Genomic DNA, 20,842 nt, shown 5'->3' with positions numbered 1-20,842 from the left:
GTCACATTTTTGACCTGAGAAACAAATTTCCTACTCTACCAAGGTGACCAGAGAAAATTCCCCTCCTTCAGGTTAATAAGTAATCAATATCTATTTTCTTGTTAACGCTCAAACTGCTAAAAAGGCTCATCTTCACACATATCAGATGTCCACAGTTCAGAAGTTGCTACCACCAGATTATGCAAAGCGTGTTCAATTTTGTTTTTGATTTCGGTACTTCGTACTGGAAAATCCAGATGTATTAAATGTAACATGATTTACAGATGAAACCATGTTTGTGGGTATATGAATTTCCAAAATTCCTGTATGTGAGCGGAAGAAAACCCACAACACATGTTTCAAAAGCCGTTATGTTTGCAAAAAATTGGGTTATGGTGTGCCGTGTCTCACCGAAGAATCGTTGGACCGATGTTTTTCGACATAACACTAAATTCACAGATATATATGAATATGATATTTAATGTTTTTGTAAATCAGCTGACCGACGATGGCACAGAAGGGTATTTTCAGCAAGATGGAGCAACATGCCCCACGTCTGCTGGCAGTCTGAGAGAAATAGAGATGTATTTTGATAATAGAGTCTATTCTAAAGATGTCTGGCCATTGAGGTCACCAGACCTGACACCACATGATTTTTCCTTGTGGGGCTATCTCAAAGGACGCGTATACATAAACACACCCCTCACTATAGACGACTTAGAAAAAAGTATACAGATGGAAATAAACGGTATCACGGAGTGATACAACCAGAAGAGATCATTTCCAACATCTCTAGTGTAACGACCCACGGTCTTCCCTCTCACTCTATCCATTTCCCTTTCACTCTATCCATTTCCCTCTCACTCTATCTATTTCTATCTCACTCTATCTATTACTATCTCTCTCTCTCTATCACCATCTCTCTCTATATTTGTATCCTTCTAATACTTTATTATTATATTACTGCGTATTCCATTATCCTAATACTAATTAATATTTTTGTACCTTATTTTTATATCATATATTATAAGTTCCAATTATATTTTAACATAAACACAACGTATATCGTCCGATTTCATTCACGATTAGAATAAGACCGCCATTAAAAAATAAGACATTACGCATGCGCGAACTCCGACTAGCGGCTATATAAGGAGCTGCGAAAACAGCAGGAGACACTTCCTCCTTCATCATTCAGCGGTTGACATTATCGAGAGGACGATTTCTCTCATTCTCTGATCATTGAAATCGTTCAAAAAATTCAGTGTCATCATTCGACAGTTCACTTCTCTCGGAACACTCGAACTGTTAGGATCGCTCGTATCGTAAATAGTGAGTATTCACTCGCGCGTACACCGACATACGGTGTTGTGTGCAATTTTATAGCTTACGATTTGTGTGCTATTATTCTTGTCACGGTTGTGGTTGTGCTGCTATCGGGTATAATTATAGTTTGTGCATGAGATAACAATCGGGCTCGCATCTAAAGGAAATTTCAGGCCGCGCGTCTTATGCGTGCCAAAATCCGACTCCATAATTTACAAAAGGATCAAATGCCATCGTGGCATTTACCTAAGCAACTCATCGTCTCCCATCTCCATTATGCCTAAGAGACAAGGGACAAATTCAACTTTAAATGGCTCGGATGTTGGACTTGTTTCGCATTCGACGGGCGGCACTACAAAAAAGGGGAAAACTGAAGAAAAAACTCCTGTAGTCAAGGGAAATCCAATGGACATCGAAGTTCAACCTAACATTCCTATAAAAAACAGGTTTGAATTTATAAATACAGAATTCTTCAGAAAACAAGTAAGTGAAACAAATTCTATTACTGTTAAAAAATCTAACCCCATCTCAACAATTTCACCGACAACTACACCCCAAGGTTCTCTACCTATGGAAAAACCCCCTCCTCTTTTCATTGACGCTAGTGCACATAGTGTTATTTCGCTCGCGAAGCAACTAAACAGTAAAATAGGAGATAAATTCAATTTGAAATTCCTTGGAGATCAAGTAAGGTTAAACTTTAATGAAATCAAAGACTATGTAGATTTTAAAAAAGTTCTTATTGATAAAGGACTTCAATTCCATACATATTCACTTAAATCGGAAAAACCTTTATCTGTTATTTTAAAAGGACTCCCATCTTTGGATCAAAATGAAATTATTGAAGAGTTAAATTCTGCGGGATTAAACCCCCTTAATTGCATACAGGTTAAGGGGAAATCATCTTCAAATTTCTCCATATACAAATTAACTTTTCCACCGTCCACTACATTCTCCCAAATAACTAAAGTTAATCATTTATTTTATTTTCGAATTTACTGGGAAAAATATAATAATACAAAAAGATACACTCAATGCTTCCGTTGTCAATCTTTTGGACATGCCTCTGTAAACTGTAATAGAATTGAAAAATGCGTTAAATGTGGAGAGTCTCACTCAACTCGCTCTTGTAGTAAGCCACTAGAAATACCACCTAAATGTGTTAATTGTGGAGGGAGTCATACAGCAAATTACTCTGGGTGTCCTGCACTTATAAAATTTCTAGAAAAAAAGAATTCACAAACATCATACAATAAGGCAATAGATAATAACCCACATAAATCTGATAACTCACCAAAAAATTACCAAATCCAACCCATTAACTTTCATACTATATCTACCACTACACCTCCCCTTACAAAATTTAACTTAATTAATACACTTGATACACGTGAGTCAACCAAAACTAACATTCAAACTACATCATATGCAAACGCCCTCACTGGTAAAAAATCTCCAAAACAAACACCCCCTGAATCCCCAATTTCAATAATGGAGGATCTTAAAAACCTAAACAATGCGGTTTCTAATCTGGAAAAAATAATTGACATCAAAAAAATGACCTCTTTAATTATTTCCCTGACCCAAAAACTCTCCAAATGTAATAACAACATGGAAAAACTTCTAGTTCTACAGGAATTCGCACATATCATTGATGGATAATTCCTCAAAATACAATTATAATTTCATGACATGGAATGCTTGCTCCATTACTCCCAAAATACAGGAACTAGAATACTTTCTTCACCATCATAACATTTCCGTTGCTGCCATTCAAGAAACTTGGCTAACTCCTAGTTCCCCTTTGTATATTAAAGACTATTCCATTATCCGAACCGATCGTCCAGATAACTCAGGCCATGGAGGAGTATGTATAATTATACACAAAAATCTTGCTTACACCCCTTTTTCCTTACCAAATACAGGAAAAATAGAAACAGTTGCAATTAAACTCAGAAATCCAAATCTAATCTTTATTTCTGCCTACTGTCCCCCCAATATTAAATTAACCCCTGCTTTTCTGGATGCAATTACCTCGTTCCGCATCCCGTTTGTTTTAGGAGCAGACCTTAATGCGAAGCACCAAACATGGAATAACCCCTCTCGAAATTACAATGGTGGTATCCTAAAAACACACTCCGACAATGCTCCATATAATCTTAGATTTCCTTCCACCCAAACATATTTCACACCTAACTGTACCCCGTCAACCATAGATCTCTTCCTTTCTAATTATCCACTTCGATTTGCATGCAATACGATAGATGACCTAAGCTCTAACCACAAACCAGTTATGCTAACCCAAATACATAACCATAACTCACTTCCCGCAACTTCTGCAAGCTTAACAGACTGGGATAAATTCAAATCATCAACTAATAATCTTTCACTTATTACTTCTTTCAATTCAACTTCTGAAATAGATAATTCAATCAAACAACTTGGATCATTTCTGTTAAAATGTAAAAGGAAGGCTTCTAGCCCTGTTCAAACATCAACAACTGAATTCATACCAGATGCTGAATTCAAATCAATTAAATCCCTCCGAAATTCAGCCAGGCGTTCATGGTATCGTACTGGTAACCCGGTCTATAAACAAGTTTACAAAAATCTAGCAGCTAAATTAAACAGAAAAATCATTTCTCTAAAAGCCTTAGAAATACAAAATCAAATTAGAAATGCTTAATTACGTGATCACACATTCTGGCCTATTTATAAAAAAATCACAAAAACAAAAACAATCATTCCACAGTTAGTTGACTCATTAGATCAAGTATATGATACAGAAACTAGCAAATCTAACGCCTTGGCAAATCAATTCCATAAAATCCACATAAATGCAGCCTCCCTACCCTCCAGAATTGAAAAATCTATTCAAGAACAGTTAACTTCCTTTCTTAATAACAATCCCCCATTACACTCTTTACCTGAAGATCTCAACGAATACCTAACTCCTGCAATTATTAAGAAATTAATATCAAACTTAAACTCTAGAAAGGCAGTGGGTCCGGATGGACTTTCCCCAGAGGTCCTTAAAAAAACCTCTGGAAAAGTATATACCCAGATCTACTATATTTTTAGAGCTTCAATAAAACTAAATTATTTTCCCTCGTGTTGGAAAACCGCAAAAATAGTTCCTATACCCAAGCCAGGCAAAAATAAAACTCAAGTACAAAATTATCGTCCAATCAGTTTACTATCAACCTTATCAAAGATATTTGAAAAAATAATAGCAAAGGCGATCATAAAACACACCAACAAAAACAATATCATACCACATTTCCAGTTCGGATTTAGATCCAACCACTCCACCATTCACCAACTTGTGAGAGTATCACAGTTTGTAACCCATGAACTCAATATTAATAGATTTGCAGCTATGATTTTACTTGACTTGGAAAAAGCCTTTGATTCTGTCTGGCATGATGGACTCACTGCCAAGCTTATTCAACTACGATTCCCCAACTGGATCATTCATTTAATACAAAACTATCTTAAAAATAGAGAATTTTATACACAAATTGGTAATGGTAAATCTTCACCACACACCATTCTTGCTGGAGTTCCCCAAGGATCCATACTTGGCCCTTTACTGTTTTCAATATATATCTCAGATATTCCAAACCCAACAAATTCCCTACTAGCTTTATATGCTGATGACACTGCCATTATTACCTCCTCTTGGAGCCTCCCCCTCATACGTACAAGATTGCAAAAAGCTCTTTTATCATTATACAAATACTTTTCTGACTGGAAACTCTCTATTAATGCCAGCAAAACTCAAGCCATTTATTTCTCCAGACGTATAAAAATACAAGTTCCTCCTTCATTATCTCTTCAAGGAATCACAATCCCCTGGTCTCAAACAGTCAACTATCTAGGAACAGTATTTGATTCTAAATTTACTTGGAAACCTGCAATAATAGACAGGAATACTAAAGCCTTAAAAATCATTGGTGCTGCTTCTAAATTACTTAGAAATTCCTCAAAATTAAAACTTGAATTAAGAATTAAAATATATACTCAATGTATAAGGCCAGCCCTTCTATACGGATCTCAGGTTTGGTGTGCAGCCGCACCCTCTTACATTCAATCCTTACAAGTCCTTCAAAACAAAGCCCTAAAATTTATATTTGGATTACCCAGGGACTTCTCCACAGAAAAATTACATAACAAGGCCAAACTCCCTAGAATTCTAGACCTCATTGCAAAATACAATGCTAATTATGACACCTCCACCCATAGTAATCCATTAGTTAATTCCACAAATCCTCTATCCACAGAGCAAATTCCTTACATAATTAAAATCAGATACCCTCTTTCAAGCAACAGTAAAATAACATAATACAATTCTTTGTTTCAGCTTTTTTATTTTGTTTCAGGTTTTTTTGTAAATTTTTCCTGAATTATTTAATGCATCCCTTACGGACATCATCTCAAGAGTTTCTCAGGACAATATTTCAAGCCAGTGCGCAGTAGGTGTAACCACCTCCCAGCCATTGTCATATCAGGTCTCAATAATTTAAAAAAAAAAAAAAAGCAGGAGACACTTCCTCCTGGGGTCAATTTCTCTCATCATTCGACAGCCATCATTCGACAGTTCACTTTGGATAGCACTTTGAATATCATTCTCTGATAAAAAATTCAGTACATTCATTCTCTGATCATTCTCTGATCGGTCTTTGACGTGAACGGTTAGTCTGAAATATTCAACATCAACTTGGAGTCAACAACCCAACAGTGAGTACCTGTTACGCGAGAGTCGTAGCTGTTCTTTACCGTTGTATCGGTTGTGGATCTCTTATTAGCACCTTGAGTGCCGCTTTGTGGGTGCTTTTTCGGGAAAGGTTCTGTATTTGGTGTTTATGTCCCTTCAAATTAATTGCCTGTGCATGATTTGAAAGTAACAATTGGCATTACACCGAAAGAATTAGTCAGGCCTCGCGCGCTATGTGCGTCGAACCCAAACCCCATTATCTACAAGACGATTAAATGCCACCGGGGCATTTATTTCACCAATTCTTCAACCAAAACTACGATGCCAAAAAGAACCGAAGACAACACCACAACAAGCAGTTCAGAGGTCATCCTGGCTGCCTTGAAATCTTCGCACCCTTCGCACACTTCGCACGCTTCACACTCCTCTGATGTCCGCCCCAAAAAGGGAAAAACTTCGGATAGCACCACCATCATCAAGGATAACCCTATGGACATCGAGGTTCAAGCGAATGTACCTACAAAAAATAGGTTTGAGTTCATAAACACTGAATTCTTGAAAAAACCAGGTCGGTGAAGCCAATCTCAATAATACCACATCTCTCAATACAAGAAAACCTATCGCTACTTCCGCATTAGATAATCACTCTAAAACTCTTCAAGAAAGACCTCCTCCTCTTTTTATTGACGCCGGAGCCCATAGTGTCATATCCTTAGCAAAACAGCTAAAAAACACTATAGGCAGTAAATTTAACCTAAAATTCTTAGGGGACCAAGTAAGACTTAATTTTGATGAAACTCAAGATTATTTAGATTTCAAAAATACCTTAATTGAGAAAAAACTGCAGTTTCACACCTACCCATTAAAGTCAGAGAAACCCCTTGTTGTTGTGTTGAAGGGACTCCCTTCTATACAGCAAACAGAGATAGTAGATGAATTAGAGTCACTGGGATTAAAAGCTATAAATTGTGTTCAGGTCAAGGGAAAATCCTCTTCTAAATTTTCTATTTATATACTTACTTTTCCTCCCTCAATTACTTTCACCCAAATTACAAAAGTTAATCACTTATTCTATCTCCGGGTCTACTGGGAGAAATATTATAACTCCAAAAGGTATACTCAATGTTTTCGTTGTCAGTCATTTGGTCATAATTCTGCCAATTGCAATAGAATCGAAAAATGCGTAATATGCGGAGGCTCTCATGCAACACGCACATGCACCAAACCTCCCGAGCTACCACTCAAATGTGCGAACTGTGGGGAATCCCACACAGCCAATTACTCCGGCTGTCCATCTCTTCTCAAGTTTTTGAGCAGCAGAAAAACTCAGGTCCAGGCTAATAAAGCTGATAATAGAAGTACCCTCCAACACGGCTTTCCAAATAAAACCCTTGTACATCAATCAATAGCTTCTCAATCACAATTGCATAATGCTACCCCGGTTAGAACGAGCCCAAACCCCACTTTCTATACACCCAAACCAGTTAACTCAACTAGTTCACTTTCATACGCCAACGTTCTTATGGGCAACAGTAGCCAGAAACAAGCCCCACATGAACCTCCCCTTTCAATAACGGAAGATATCAAAAACCTAACAAAAGCTGTTAAAGACGTGGAAAAGGTAATGGACATCAAAAGAATGACATCTTTAATAGTCTCTCTCACGCACAAACTTACTGCATGCCAAAATAACATAGAAAAACTACTGGTCATTCAGGAATTTGCACAGGAAATTGATGACTAGCTCCTCTAAACGCTCACATAACTTCATGACATGGAACGCATGTTCCATCACCCCTAAAACACAAGAACTTGAATTATTTCTTCACAATAATCACATCTCTGCTGCAGCAATACAGGAAACCTAGTTAACTTCAAACTCACGCATCCACATAAAAGACTACTCCTTAGTTAGAGCTGATCGTCCTGACAATTCTGGATATGGAGGGGTCGGCATACTAGTCCACAAAAAACTCTCTTACAGACAATATCCTTTACCCAATACCGGGAAAGTAGAAGCAGTTGCAGTACATATAAAAAGCCCCAACTTAATCTTCATTTCGGCCTATTGCCCACCAAACGTCAAATTAACTCCTGCGATTCTAGACTGCATCACTTCCTTCCGCATAACATTTATAATAGGTGCTGACTTAAACGCTAAACATCCCTACTGGAACAACGCCTCACGCAACTCCAACGGTGGCATATTAAAATCACACACAGACAGTGCCCCATACAACCTACTCTTCCCTCCTACACCATCCTTCTTTAGCCCCAACTGCACACCATCAACCATAGACCTGTTTTTAACCAACTCACAACTCCGCTTTTCATGTAATTCCATAGAAGATCTTAGTTCTAACCACAGACCTGTTACTCTGTCCTAAGAGCTCAATAATAGTTCCTCCCCTGCAACCTTCGCAAGCTTAGTAGACTGGGACAAATACAAAAAGCTAACAAATAAGTTCACGATTACTTCCTCCTTCAACTCACCTGAAGATGTTGACATATCTATCAACAAGCTAGGTCGCTTTATTATGAAAAGCAAAAAAGGAGCTTCCACCCCCGTTCAAGTAACTTCTCTTGATTTTACACCCGACACGGAATTTAATTCTTTAAAAGGCCTCCGAAACTCAGCCTGACGTTCCTGGTATCGAATGGTTAATCCAGTATACAAACAATTTTACAAATCCTTCGCAGCTAAGTTAAATAGGAAAATAACAGCCTTGAAGGCTCACGAAATACAATGTCAAATTAAAAACGCATCCAATCAGGACCACACTTTTTGGCCAATTTACAAAAAAATCACCAAGACAAAGACGCTCATCCCCCAATTAAAAGACCCCTCTGGATTAGTTTTCATCACTGAAAAATGCAAAGCAAATGCTCTAGCTAAACAATTTCAATCAGTTCATAACAGCGCCTCCCTCAAATCATCTAATATAGAGATTAAATCACGTAATCAGCTCAAAACCTTCTTAGAGGAAAATCCAATAAATTACACTCTGCCCAAAGATATAAACACCTTCTTAACACCAGAAATTATCAGTAATCACATCAACAGTTTAGATTCCAAAAAAGCAGTTGGAGTGGATGGCCTCTCCTCCGATACACTTAAGAAAGCCTCAAGAAAAATCCACGTTCAGATTTATCACATATTTAGAGCCTCTATACAATTAAATTACTTTCCCTCATGCTGGAAAACTGCAAAGGTAATACCTATCCCAAAGCCAGGCAAGCACAAAACAATAACTTCTAGTTACAGACCTATAAGTATTAAAGTTACAAACAAATGTTTTAGACAAAAGTTGTATGACATTAAGAGACAAATATGGAGATGAAAACACTCTCTAAATAACATAAAAATGCTTAAATTTCTATAACTGTCAATGGTAGATTTTTGCTGTACTTTATAACACTCGTATTACTAAATATCAGTATGTTTAAAAAGCGGTTATATAACAGGCATTTGGCTCGTCCGCGAGATTCGTAATTTGTTGGTATACGTGACCGACCGAAGGTTGCCTTCGGTTGGAGCATCCGTTGTCCTAGCAGCAAAACACGATCAGCTGTCGTATGACTTGTTTTTATCGTCAAAATTGAAGTTCAAACAAAGTAAGCGTTGTCGAGCAACGGTTTTGAACTCCAGGCTCGATGTCGAGTGGGGACATCGGAGCCTGAAGGAGAGAGAGAGTACATCGTACTACATTAGCACGAAACAAAAGATAATTTGTGAGCGCCGCGTAGTGGTAAAATTTAGCACGTCTTCCGCTTCGCGGAGACACGCGCAACTCTCGCCCCAGTCGTCTTACGACAATCAAGCTTGACACAGTCAGTGCGACCGGTAGTCAAGCGCATCTCAGCTAGACAGCCTTCGGATTTCAAGTAGTTTGGTTACCAGACACTTGAAATCTCACTAGCTCTCAAAAGCTGAACCTCTGTCGCTGACAGACTAGGAAGCTCTGCTCGATTCGTACGTATAATACGTACGAAAGAGCACCTGGTTTGTCTTAGGAGACAATTGATCGAGATTTGCACTCTTGGAATCGGGGCCTGCCCTGATTCTCTGAGTCTCGTTTTCGTCTCGGAGCAACAAAGGCCGCTGCCTGTTGGATCCCTGAGAGACGGGTTACAACAGAGAGAGATAACGTACGTGCCTATCACCTCTGCGTTACTCGTGCTCTGCCACCCCGTTTAGAAGCAACCCCCGTGTGACGAATAGAAGCACACGGTAAGGTGAACGGAGTCGCGGAGCCTCTGGCCGTCCTCAGCCTCCAGGACCAGCAATTCGCTGGTTATAGCGTGTCCCTCCGCTCACGAATCCCTAAGTTACTTGGATTCGTACGGAACGAACCTTTCTAAAAGGTGCAAGGCGAAGAGAAGAGGTCCCTCCTCCTCCTCTAGCCACTCGCTCATCGACCTCTTCTTCGCACCAGAAGAAGAGTCGATAATACAGTCCACTGCATTACCTTTGCGTTACAGGCAAGGTATTGCTATCCCCTCCAAATAGGCTCGCGAGCGCAGCCTGGAGTTGGGAATCTTTGGTATAGCTAGACTTCCACTCTTGCGTACCGCCGCGGTTCCGCCGCTATCTCTCTTTTTGAGATGCCAACGTCGCTAAAGGGAGCACCGGCGTCGCCACGACCACAGGGCCCTCCGATCCACCGCCGTCCACCCGAGTCGCCGAGGACCGGAGCAGCACCCAGCCCCAAAACCAAAGTTTAAAATAAACGTCGCTTACAAGCCCTTTTCAGGGCCGACAAAGAGTAAACTTGTGTCTTCGTTTTCTTTCGTATCCCCTCATCTCACCTCATCCGGACCTCCGTTGGATCCCTTATTTTAAGCGATTCCAACACAGTAGAATTTCGTTAAATCGCGAGTTGACTGCGCTGCATCGAACTTTTATTTTTGAATGAACCTATTCCCAGCTTAAAATCATCTCATATAAGGACGAAAAGTGTCAGGCCGGAAACCTCTGTTTTTGCCTAATTTTGTCGATAATGTCGCCGCCCTGACATATCTGATCGTACCCCCTTAAGTTAAAGTGAATAGCGAAGCAAACAGTACGTTCATAAATTAGAAATCCAATAAAATTACACATGAGAGAGGGACAACCTAATTGAACATGCTTGGAAATAAGAATATCAGGAAGAACATAATCAAATGCCCTTTTCATGTCCATGAAGCAAATCAGAACATCGTCTTTATTAAGAAAGACTTCCTCAATAGTTAAGGTAAGAAAGGACAGGTTGTCGGATCGGAATTTACCAGCCCTGGATCCTGCTTGCAAGGGAGGAAAGAAGTTTGAGGACTGTAACCACCATTACAACCCCAGTTTGACTATCTTTTCGGGAATTTTGTAGAGTCTAGATATATGAAATGGGTCATACACCAATACCATTACTTGTGATCACTACTCAAGTAAATTTTATTATAAATATCTAGCAATATAAGTGTAGTCTTGAAAGGAAAATGAGCAACGAGGAAATACTCAATTTTGTCAGGACCCAGGGAGGCATTGAGGCTACAACTAATGAGAGCATCGTTATATTCCAACAGAATGAACAGTGAATTCAGAATTAGATCGCTCTGATTTGTGTTAGCGACGGAAAAATATGGGATGGTAGGAACTCAGCATGGACTAATTTTACTGATTGGCTTACTAATCTTGGTAGAACACTCCATAGGAGATCTATTCAGCGGACCGGTATCTGCCCATTTGTTCTTGAGAAGTTTACACTTTTTCCAGACATAAGACGAATCAGTACTCAGATCAATAGTAGCAGCGAATGCACGGAAATTTCCAGCCTTCCTTTTTCTAATGTACCTTCTCACTGCCGCTCTGCGTTTTTTAAATTCAATAAAATTGCATCATTCCTGAGGCGGATAAGTTTTTTACACTCATTGTCTCACCAGGGGACAGAGTTTCCATATCGGCGAGCAGTTTGCGGTCTTTTAATCGGGGTGTTACAGGTAACTGCTTCAGTTATTGTTTTATAAAAAGAATCGTATTTACTAGGAGTATCAATAACATGAAAATTAAGGTGTAAGAAATCTGAACGTCTTTCTTCCATTAAGGAGTAATAATGGGACCAGCTGTTTTTTTTTTTTTTTTAAGTAAGGCAAAACGAGGTTTTATTATATAATATTTTTTCAACAGACAATGACACGGTCAAGGGGTAGTGACCGGAGACCCAAATGTCTTCCAGAACATTCAAGTTAATTTTATCAAAGATACCGGGGGAAAAAAAAGTAGATCTAAGTTTGATAACTTAATTCCAGAATATACTGTGTTAATTGTAGTCACCAAAAATTATACAAAAACCGAGAGCATTGATGAATCGAAAAAAATGAAATGAAGCGCCCTGTAACACCCTGCCAGGACAACTTTAGGGGACACGTTATATGAACCGACACAGTTCTAATGTGTCTTTCGACCCCCTGAAGAAGCCAGTTGCAATGCTAGCGAAACGTCGGAAAATCTCTTCCTATAGGACATGGCTTACACTCGAAAGCTTCAACAATGAGAATTGAATGACTTTCTTATTAAGGAAATAAGTCTACCAGCAGAACGATTATTTTTATCAATCCACACTTCAGTGAATCCGGGAAGGTGAAAGTTTTTACCTAAATGCAGAAAGGTTTCTACACTAATGAAAACATCTGTTTCACGCAAGTGGTTCTAAAGTTCATTTTTAAATTTAAAACTCTCTCTGGCATTCCAAAACACAATATTAAGATCCTTAAGCAAGTTAGTAGACTTATGATTGTGATAATTCATGGTCTAAAGGCAGATATGAAGGAGTAGAATTCTTCTGACATACATCGTCTTCATGAGTTACAGAAAAGTCTGAATCTAAGTCACAATTCACGTTCGCAGGGGAATCCCCTATTGTGGTTGAGGTATCTGTCCAATTTCAGTAATACTTCAGTTTTTTAATAATGCGAATAGGTGCGTTTATAAAAGACCTACTAACAAGAAGAGGGTATGTGTCTTGAAACATTCGAGTGAGTTGAGAGAAGTCGGAAGTAAATGTTTGAATCAACTCAATCATATTGTAATTACCTTTGGTTTTAAGTTGAAAATCTCTATATTGAGAATAATTTAGAACATATGTATCAGAATGACGAGAGAGAATTCCTTTAAGTAGGGTTCGTGGCCTGGCCTATAACATCCATTTTAGGTTGAATCTCAGATGAATCATTTTTCTTTTGCTTTACAGTTGGTTTACCTTGAGCAACCTTGCTTGGTGAAGATACCTGCGACTTTTTGTATTTTTTTGCAAACACAGGCATAAAATGCCTGTTACCTTCTTTTTTATTATATAATCATATTCAGATCGGTTAGCAAAAAAATGTTTGAAAGAAACCATATGTTATAAACAAACCGTTTGTTCAGAAAAAGTTGTTGCAGATTCGGCGTCGGCTTGACTGCCTACAGTCATATATCGGAGGATGAACTTACCACTACTCTGGTACGCTACGCGGTAACACCTACTCTGAACGTGAGCCCTGTCCCTCCAGCCTGGGCTGTACGACGAGTACACCCCACTTCTGTCCTATGTTGTACCAATGTTTTCGCACGCTGTTAGCTAAGGGGGTTTTTATCATTCAACCAAGCGATACCTAAGGCGCGCTATAACTTTAAGTAGCCGTGTACGAGCGAGGTGTGTAGAATCAACGAAAGAGAGATCCTCTTACAATACTCCTACTGTTCTGCCTAGGTCTAGTTACTTGGAACCGCAAGTTGACGTGAAATTATTAAGGTCTTTGGACCTCGCGTTGCCGACTCTGCTGATTTTCTCCGAAAATGTCTCACCGATTTGCGACAAAGTCATTAATCGAATTATTAATCATCATCAGATTTAGTCAAAGTTTTTGACGTGTCTCGTCGAAGTTGTCTCCCTTCTCCCTCCCTTTAAATTACGAGTCCCGAAAGATCCCCTCCTCCCTGAGAGATGATAAACAATTGATTTTACACTGGTACTCTTTATTTTATGCCTATCAAAAGAGGTGAAGAGAACGAAGATGTAAGCCCCCCCCCCCCCCCCCCCCCCGGTTTCGTCTTTCCTCTAGAAAATAAGCGGTCTGGTAGCTACATGTTCTATTTCTTCTTGAGGATCTTCTGCCTCATCCACACAGCTTGGTTGGTTTTGTCCATATTTATTGCCAGAGCATAGTCGGTTGATTTGCACGATCAAAACAAAATGTGATTTCGGGTGCAGGTTCCTTGTCTTGTTGATGAACACCATTAAAGTTTTGAGGAACTTAGGTGGTTCCTCCGGGGTGGAAGATTTAGGTTTGTCCAAGTCAGTTGACAGTACATGACCGGTCAGTTGAGCGTGATTCAACAGGTTGTGATCCTAAGTTTAGGATCCCCTTTAGTTGATCACTTGAACACTATTCAAATTTCGAAGAAATTGGATGATACCTTCGGGAGGATTCGTTTCGTTTGACGGATTTGTCCATGCTTATTGCCATAACATGGTCAGGCGGTAGAGTGTGATCGACGTGTTGTGATCTCAAATTGCGAGATCTGTGTTTGCCACTCATCTGATCGTTTGTGATTGTGTTTGTGTCTCGTCAGTGTCCTACTGATTTGGTTTGGCAAACTTGTTATTGTTGGTGTGTTTATTATTATTGTTTGGCGAGGAGCCCTGTTTCCTCATTTTAGATGTTGTGTTCCTGGGAGTTTAGTGATCATTTCATCAATGCGATGCCTTTGGCCTCCTATTCTGCGCTTTCTTATGTATTTGTATTTTTTAGTAGAAAGTGTGATTCGTGTTAAACTGGGGGTGGTTTAAGTAGATATATTAATATTTAAAAGGGATTTTAGTTATTTTAATGGATCGAAATTTTGAAATGAGTGAGAGATGATTATCTCGTAATCTTCTGATTGTGGGATCGATTTTAGAGTTGATGATCATTTGTAGGAGGAGGAGGATAAAATTGATATGAGGTTGTGTTCTATTTATTAATAGTTAGAATTTAGATATTTAAGGGCTTTGAAGTTCAATGGGGAGTCTATGTTTAATTGAATCAACACAGAAGTTGTGATTCTAGTTGAGTTGTAGATAGTTTGAGTAAAATTATTAATATTTTAAGATGCGTGTGGGTGGTAATTATCTCGTAATCCTTCGATTGTGAGACAATGATTAGAATCGTTGAGTGTTTATAGCTGGCGGATAAAGTTTATTAGACGGTGTAATTGTTATTAATAATTGGATTTTAAGTTTTAGTGATACTAACAAGGGAACTACCCGAAGTGATAATTACAACATAATGGTGAAAACATCATACAAATATATAATTTTCCCGGAATAATTCGTTTCAGGGCTCGTTTCCACAGAAAACACGGATAAACTGTGAATGTAATTATTTTGTTTATAAGGCAAAAATTCATAATTACAAAATATCCGTATCTTGTATTTTGATATATAGTATCTACACATAAATTTGCGAGAAAATCGATTAACATTTTACCTGAAAAATTAACAAAAATATGACATCCTTCAATATATTCTTTAAATAAATAGGTATTTTTAAAAACTATTTATGCAAATGGATTCGTTGCTAAAAAATACGTAATCGCCCAATTTACACATTTTTTCTGTAGCTAATAGTTTTCGAGATAGGAGACCAAATATGTTTTCCACCCCCGACTTTGGGGACTGTTTTCACCCCTTTAACATCGAATATAGCCGAAATAAAAAGATACGTGCTGAATATTTTTGGCTTCTCTACCAACCTACAAAGTTGCATAAAAATCGGAGACTATCATTTCGGGTAGTTCCCTTGCAAGAATTTTGGAAAACTCTATGATTACTTGAATCAACACAGAAGGTGTGATACTAGTTGAGTTAAAGGTATTTTAAGTAAAGTTATTGATATTTAAGGACTTTTAATTAAATTTAAAAGTTCAAGATTTTCATCAAAGATCTTTTGATTGTGAGATAATGATTGGAGTTTATGGTTGTTTATTCAGAGAAGATAAAGTTACTGAATAATGTGTTTGTTGCTGATATTTCAAATTCAATTATTGAAGATTTTAGGGAAGTCTTTGCTGGATTAACTCGAGACATACAGTGTGACTAATGTAGGTTAAAGTTAGTTTGTGGTAAACTTCGATTATTGGTAAGAGATACAACAAAATGTATTAAATTCCTTTTAGTTCTATTTCTACCCCGCAATGTATCTGCAAAATTATAGAATTCTTTGAATGTTAGTTCAGCGTATAGGTATGTTAACTTTAAGGCATTATTATTGTAAAATGAAGGCAGATCGGACACTATGGAATAGGACATTTTGCGTTCCAATTTGGATTTCCTACCATCCTTTAAAATATCGAAGGCTATGTTGATTACACCCTGTATAAGCATTGTACATAAATATAACACTTGTAACTTCACATGTATTATAATAATGTGTTTATAACGATAGCATGCACAATGTGCATAAGTGTTGCCAAAGTTTCCATATGAACTTCTATACCATAAATAAAAAAGACCTATAAATTAAACAATTTTCAGGTATGAATGTTTGTTACGTAAAAGAATACATGTGTAACTAAAAGAATATAGCATTAAAAAATGAATTAAATATTTTCAGATATCAAGTTGTGAATTTTTTCTAAAATAAACATTTGTACAGTATCTGCATATTTCTTTTTGATATTTTGATATTCCGCAAGCCTGCTTGGCTCGACAAATGATTCAGTGGACCCGCCGAACTTGCCGAGTTTCAAATTTCATATGATTTGCTGATTTAGATTTGTACAAATTATCACGCGCCGAACCAAAGAGGCTTGCCGCATCACTCGCCAAGCCAAGAAGACTTGCCACACCACTCGTTGAGACAGGTTCAGTGAGTCAGGCTCGCCGAATTACGTGGCGTGGGAAGCGGCCTTAATACAATAGCCAATGCAGCTTCGCTAAGTGTTGAGATTGTACATGAACTAGTACTACTACATCGTGCCATGTCTTCATTTGTGTTATCATATTTGTCAAGGTCATATAAGATAACATTTTTATCTGTATTTAACCACTTTTAAATATCGTCGTTATTACAATCTTCAAATTCAGGTATACAGGGTGTTTCTAAATTGGTGGGAAAACTCCGAGATGTAGGTAGAAGACAAGAAAATAAACCGAAAACTTCCTGTGCAATATTCTCGGAAACGCTTAGTTTGTTAGTTATACGCGATTTTATATTTCGTAAAATACCGATATGACAGTGACCCATCCCCTTTAAGGTCAGTGTCCGGGCTTCGACGAGGCCTCGAGCTTTTAAAGGTCTAAGCATTTCTGGGCCTAAGTGAGCTTCTGGCGACTCGCAACGCATGTCGAGAGATATCTCATCGAATGGGAAAGCATACTTTCTAATTGAAAATACTATTGATATTTATCTACAATTAAGGGGTTGCTTTGGCATTTTTAGAAAGTCGAAAATTTTGCTTTCTCATAAAGGGATGTCTTGAACCTATTTAAATAACGTGGAAAAGATTTCATACTAAAATATTAAAAATGAAATTCGGTTTGAATGGAGAAATATCTTCGAATCCGGAAATATTTCTGAAAATTCAGGAATCCTTTCGGAAAAGACTAGAGATGTGTTTGCGTGAGGGTAGAGGGCATTTCGAACATCGATTATAAACATATGGTAAGTCGTTATTATTCACACACAGCGTTCTTCTTTAATACTCTAGTCGGATTTTTAATATTTTAGTATGAAATCTTTTCCACGTTATTTAAACAGGTTCAAGATATCCCTTTATGAGAAAGCAAAATTTTCGATTTTCTAAAAATGCCAAAGCAACCCCTTAATCGTAGATAAATATCAATAGTATTTTCAATTAGAAAGTACGCTTTTCTATTTGATGAAGTATCTCTCGACATGCGTTGCGAGTCGTCAGAGGCTCACTTAGGCCCAGAGATGCCTAGTCCTTTAAAGGGGATGGGCCACTGTCATATCGGTATTTTACGAAATATAAACCCGCTTATAACTAACAAACTAAGCGTTTCCGAGAATATTGTATATGAAGTTTTCGGTTTATTTTCTTGTCTACTATCTACATCTCCGAGTTTTCCCACGAATTTAGAAACACCCTGTATTGAGTGACAAAAATTCGGATAATTAATTATTGGGATAACCGGAATTCGAATAACTGACGGTCAGATAATCAACGTTCTAGGTAATATGACGTTCTTAGAGTAGAAAACGGATTATACACATTTGACCTGCATTTACGTACAGTCACAATTATGTTAACGTTAATGTAAAAAAAAGCATTACCTGCAAATGTCATCGAATTAAGTATACCCTTATCCAACATGCTGAGGCCCAAATCGCATTCTGCAGAGGGCAATACGTACGATATCGCTGATGAAGAGAAAATACTGGAGAAACTGGCAGGCAGCACAGCCAGCAGCAACAAATAGTTGAATTTACCATAACCTGACAAGAAAGAAATAAACGAGCGTTATCGAAATCTTGGTGTCATAATGAAATTCAAGAACGAGTTAAATAATAAAATGTGATTTACGTTTTTTCATCAAATATCTTACATGTACTATATAGACCTGAAAATGTACCTGACATGGCACAGGGACAACAAGGGCAACAAGAGTCTTCGCGACCTCACTTTTCCCTACTACCGCGGTCTCCACTTTTAAGCACTCACTCACACAGTAAGATTCCCGTATGTAAGGAATACGTCAATTCAATTAGTGGTTGTGACTGCTTTGGGCACTAACACATTTTGGCAGAAAGTATGTTTGAGATCAGGTGGGCCTATCCACTGTGACCAATTAGATCCATATTTCTTTCGAGCGGTTTATTTCTCTTGCTCCTGTGCTGTCCCAGGTTTTAAGGAAGGAGGGTAATCACGTGACTTTTTCAGATTGTCAGGTCGGTATCTGCTGTTACATTTTTCGTTACAAGAACAATATTGCCTACAAACATGTGGCTGCCTATTGAATGCGAGATAAAACCACACTGTGATTCTCCTCCATTACACAAATTACTGCACAAGCCGCATATACGCAAGCTCGGCCTCTCGGATCACTTCGAATAGCTTCGGAAAGTCAGGAGAGAAGGCGAATGTTAACTTTACTCTTTCACTTTTGAAATGCTGTATTCAACTGTTAAACTTGCTGGCAAGTGGTACGAGCCACGATCCACGCAACCTTCAGGATTGTCCTAATTTATTCTTTTTTGAGTATTCAAATCTCAACGGAGATTTGTTAGCTTTACAAATTACAAGTAAACAAACATGGGATAAAAATGATAGAAATAATATACAAATTAAACATTGAGATTACAACTTTTTAAGAAAGAAAAGATGCAAGGGAAGGCAATTATATTGGGTTTAACTAATAGAGTTTCAATACTGGCTAGAGAATGAAGGTTCAATTCATGAAACTGTTTATGGGTCATTCCACGCCAAATCGATCACTTTTTGACCTCGACATCAGGGATTTTGTTCAAAACTAAATATGGCACATAAACTAATACAGGCGGTCAAAGTTTTCAATTTTTGCCTATTTTCGTGAAACCGGGGTGTACTTTGGAATTTTTATCTCAGGAACTATTGCATGTGCGAACTTACACGTTACAAAGTTTGTGTCGGTCGTAATAACACCGGAATTACGCGAGAACAGTCGAGACGAATTATACGATCTCGCAGCATTCGAGAACACCCTGGAGGAAATCTAAATCGCGCCTAGCGCTACGGCATTCCGTGCCCGATAGTTGATACCACAGTAATCTGTGCAGCTTACCCTAACTATTCGCTGATTTCAATCGGTCGCTCTCGGTACGTCAGCGTGTCGACAACGAGTGATGAGTGACTACGCTCGGCACGCGCGCCTGTGACCCCTCTGATTCGCGGCACGTCCCTTCCCCGCGCAAACGTGACAGCTCCTCGGCGTAGTCGCTATGGAACCCCCGGGGGAAGGCTGCTCCTCTCCGGCGACGATCCGCGTTTCTTTGGCATCCTGGAGACCTCCCCACTGACTTCCTATGGATCTTGCCGCCTGGTCAACGATCTCTGGATTCGCCTCCGCCACCGCCTTCCTCTTGAGCCACTGTAGAAGGGCAACACCATGGGACCATCCCTTGGCTCGTATTCGACAGATTTCTTCCAATTCCTCAGATCCTCCACGGAGGTAGCAAATCCCTCAATTCCGAGGGTAGAGGGCCCCTGTACCCTCCGGTGTTGATACTGCACCTGAATCCGGAAGTTGCACTGCCGGGGGACGGGGACGGCCTTGGCGTCTTTCAGGTTCCTTGTACGGCCCTGAAACGTCGTGCGCACCCGGCACGGAGTCACCCGAAATTAGCAGCGATTCGAATTCACGGTATTTTCCTCTAGGAGGCGTCTTTCGGCACGTGCTCCGCAAGAGAACCGTACGGTCCTTCTTGCCACTATTTTCACTAAATTCACTAAACCTGGGGACGACGCTATATGCAACGTCACAAGTGTTACGTTCAATCAATTTTCATTTGGTCAGTTTTCAAATGTCTTTGTTTTGAAAATATGTTCGTAAAGAGGCCGAATAGGACTTTTACCTTTTACAAATTCTTAAATTCGTGTCCGAACTAAAAAATCGTATTTGTTTAAAACAATTACAAAAAAGTGTTAAAAAAACATTTTCTAAATTGAAACAATTTTTTTAGTACCCCTATATGTTCGCTATAACTACCTCGAAGCATATTCTCGTATTTAGTGGTTCAAGAGTTACAATCTTTTAAAAAAAAGTTAGCACTATATACTTTGAGTAGCTATAAAGTCAACAAATTTCAAAATTTTGAAAAATCCTT

General features: G+C 38.6%; 1 protein-coding gene across 1 annotated transcript in view; it reads right to left on the bottom strand.

Annotated features, from left to right (window-relative positions):
• The window catches only part of LOC143177129 (synaptic vesicle glycoprotein 2B), a 77,665-nt gene extending 58,997 nt beyond the window's left edge, over nucleotides 1-18,668 (bottom strand). The window contains exons 1-2 of the mRNA XM_076374925.1: nucleotides 18,613-18,668; nucleotides 18,314-18,475 (exon numbers count right to left, since the gene is read on the bottom strand). Coding sequence (XP_076231040.1) covers nucleotides 18,314-18,475; nucleotides 18,613-18,619 — 169 coding nt within the window. The 5' untranslated portion in view covers nucleotides 18,620-18,668. The remainder of the gene's footprint in view (nucleotides 1-18,313; nucleotides 18,476-18,612) is intronic.
• Nucleotides 18,669-20,842: the final 2,174 nt, after the last annotated feature.

Source organism: Calliopsis andreniformis, chromosome 3 (assembly GCF_051401765.1).
Source record: "Calliopsis andreniformis isolate RMS-2024a chromosome 3, iyCalAndr_principal, whole genome shotgun sequence".
Taxonomy (NCBI): domain Eukaryota; kingdom Metazoa; phylum Arthropoda; class Insecta; order Hymenoptera; family Andrenidae; genus Calliopsis; species Calliopsis andreniformis.
This window is presented reverse-complemented; position numbering and strand designations above follow the sequence as displayed.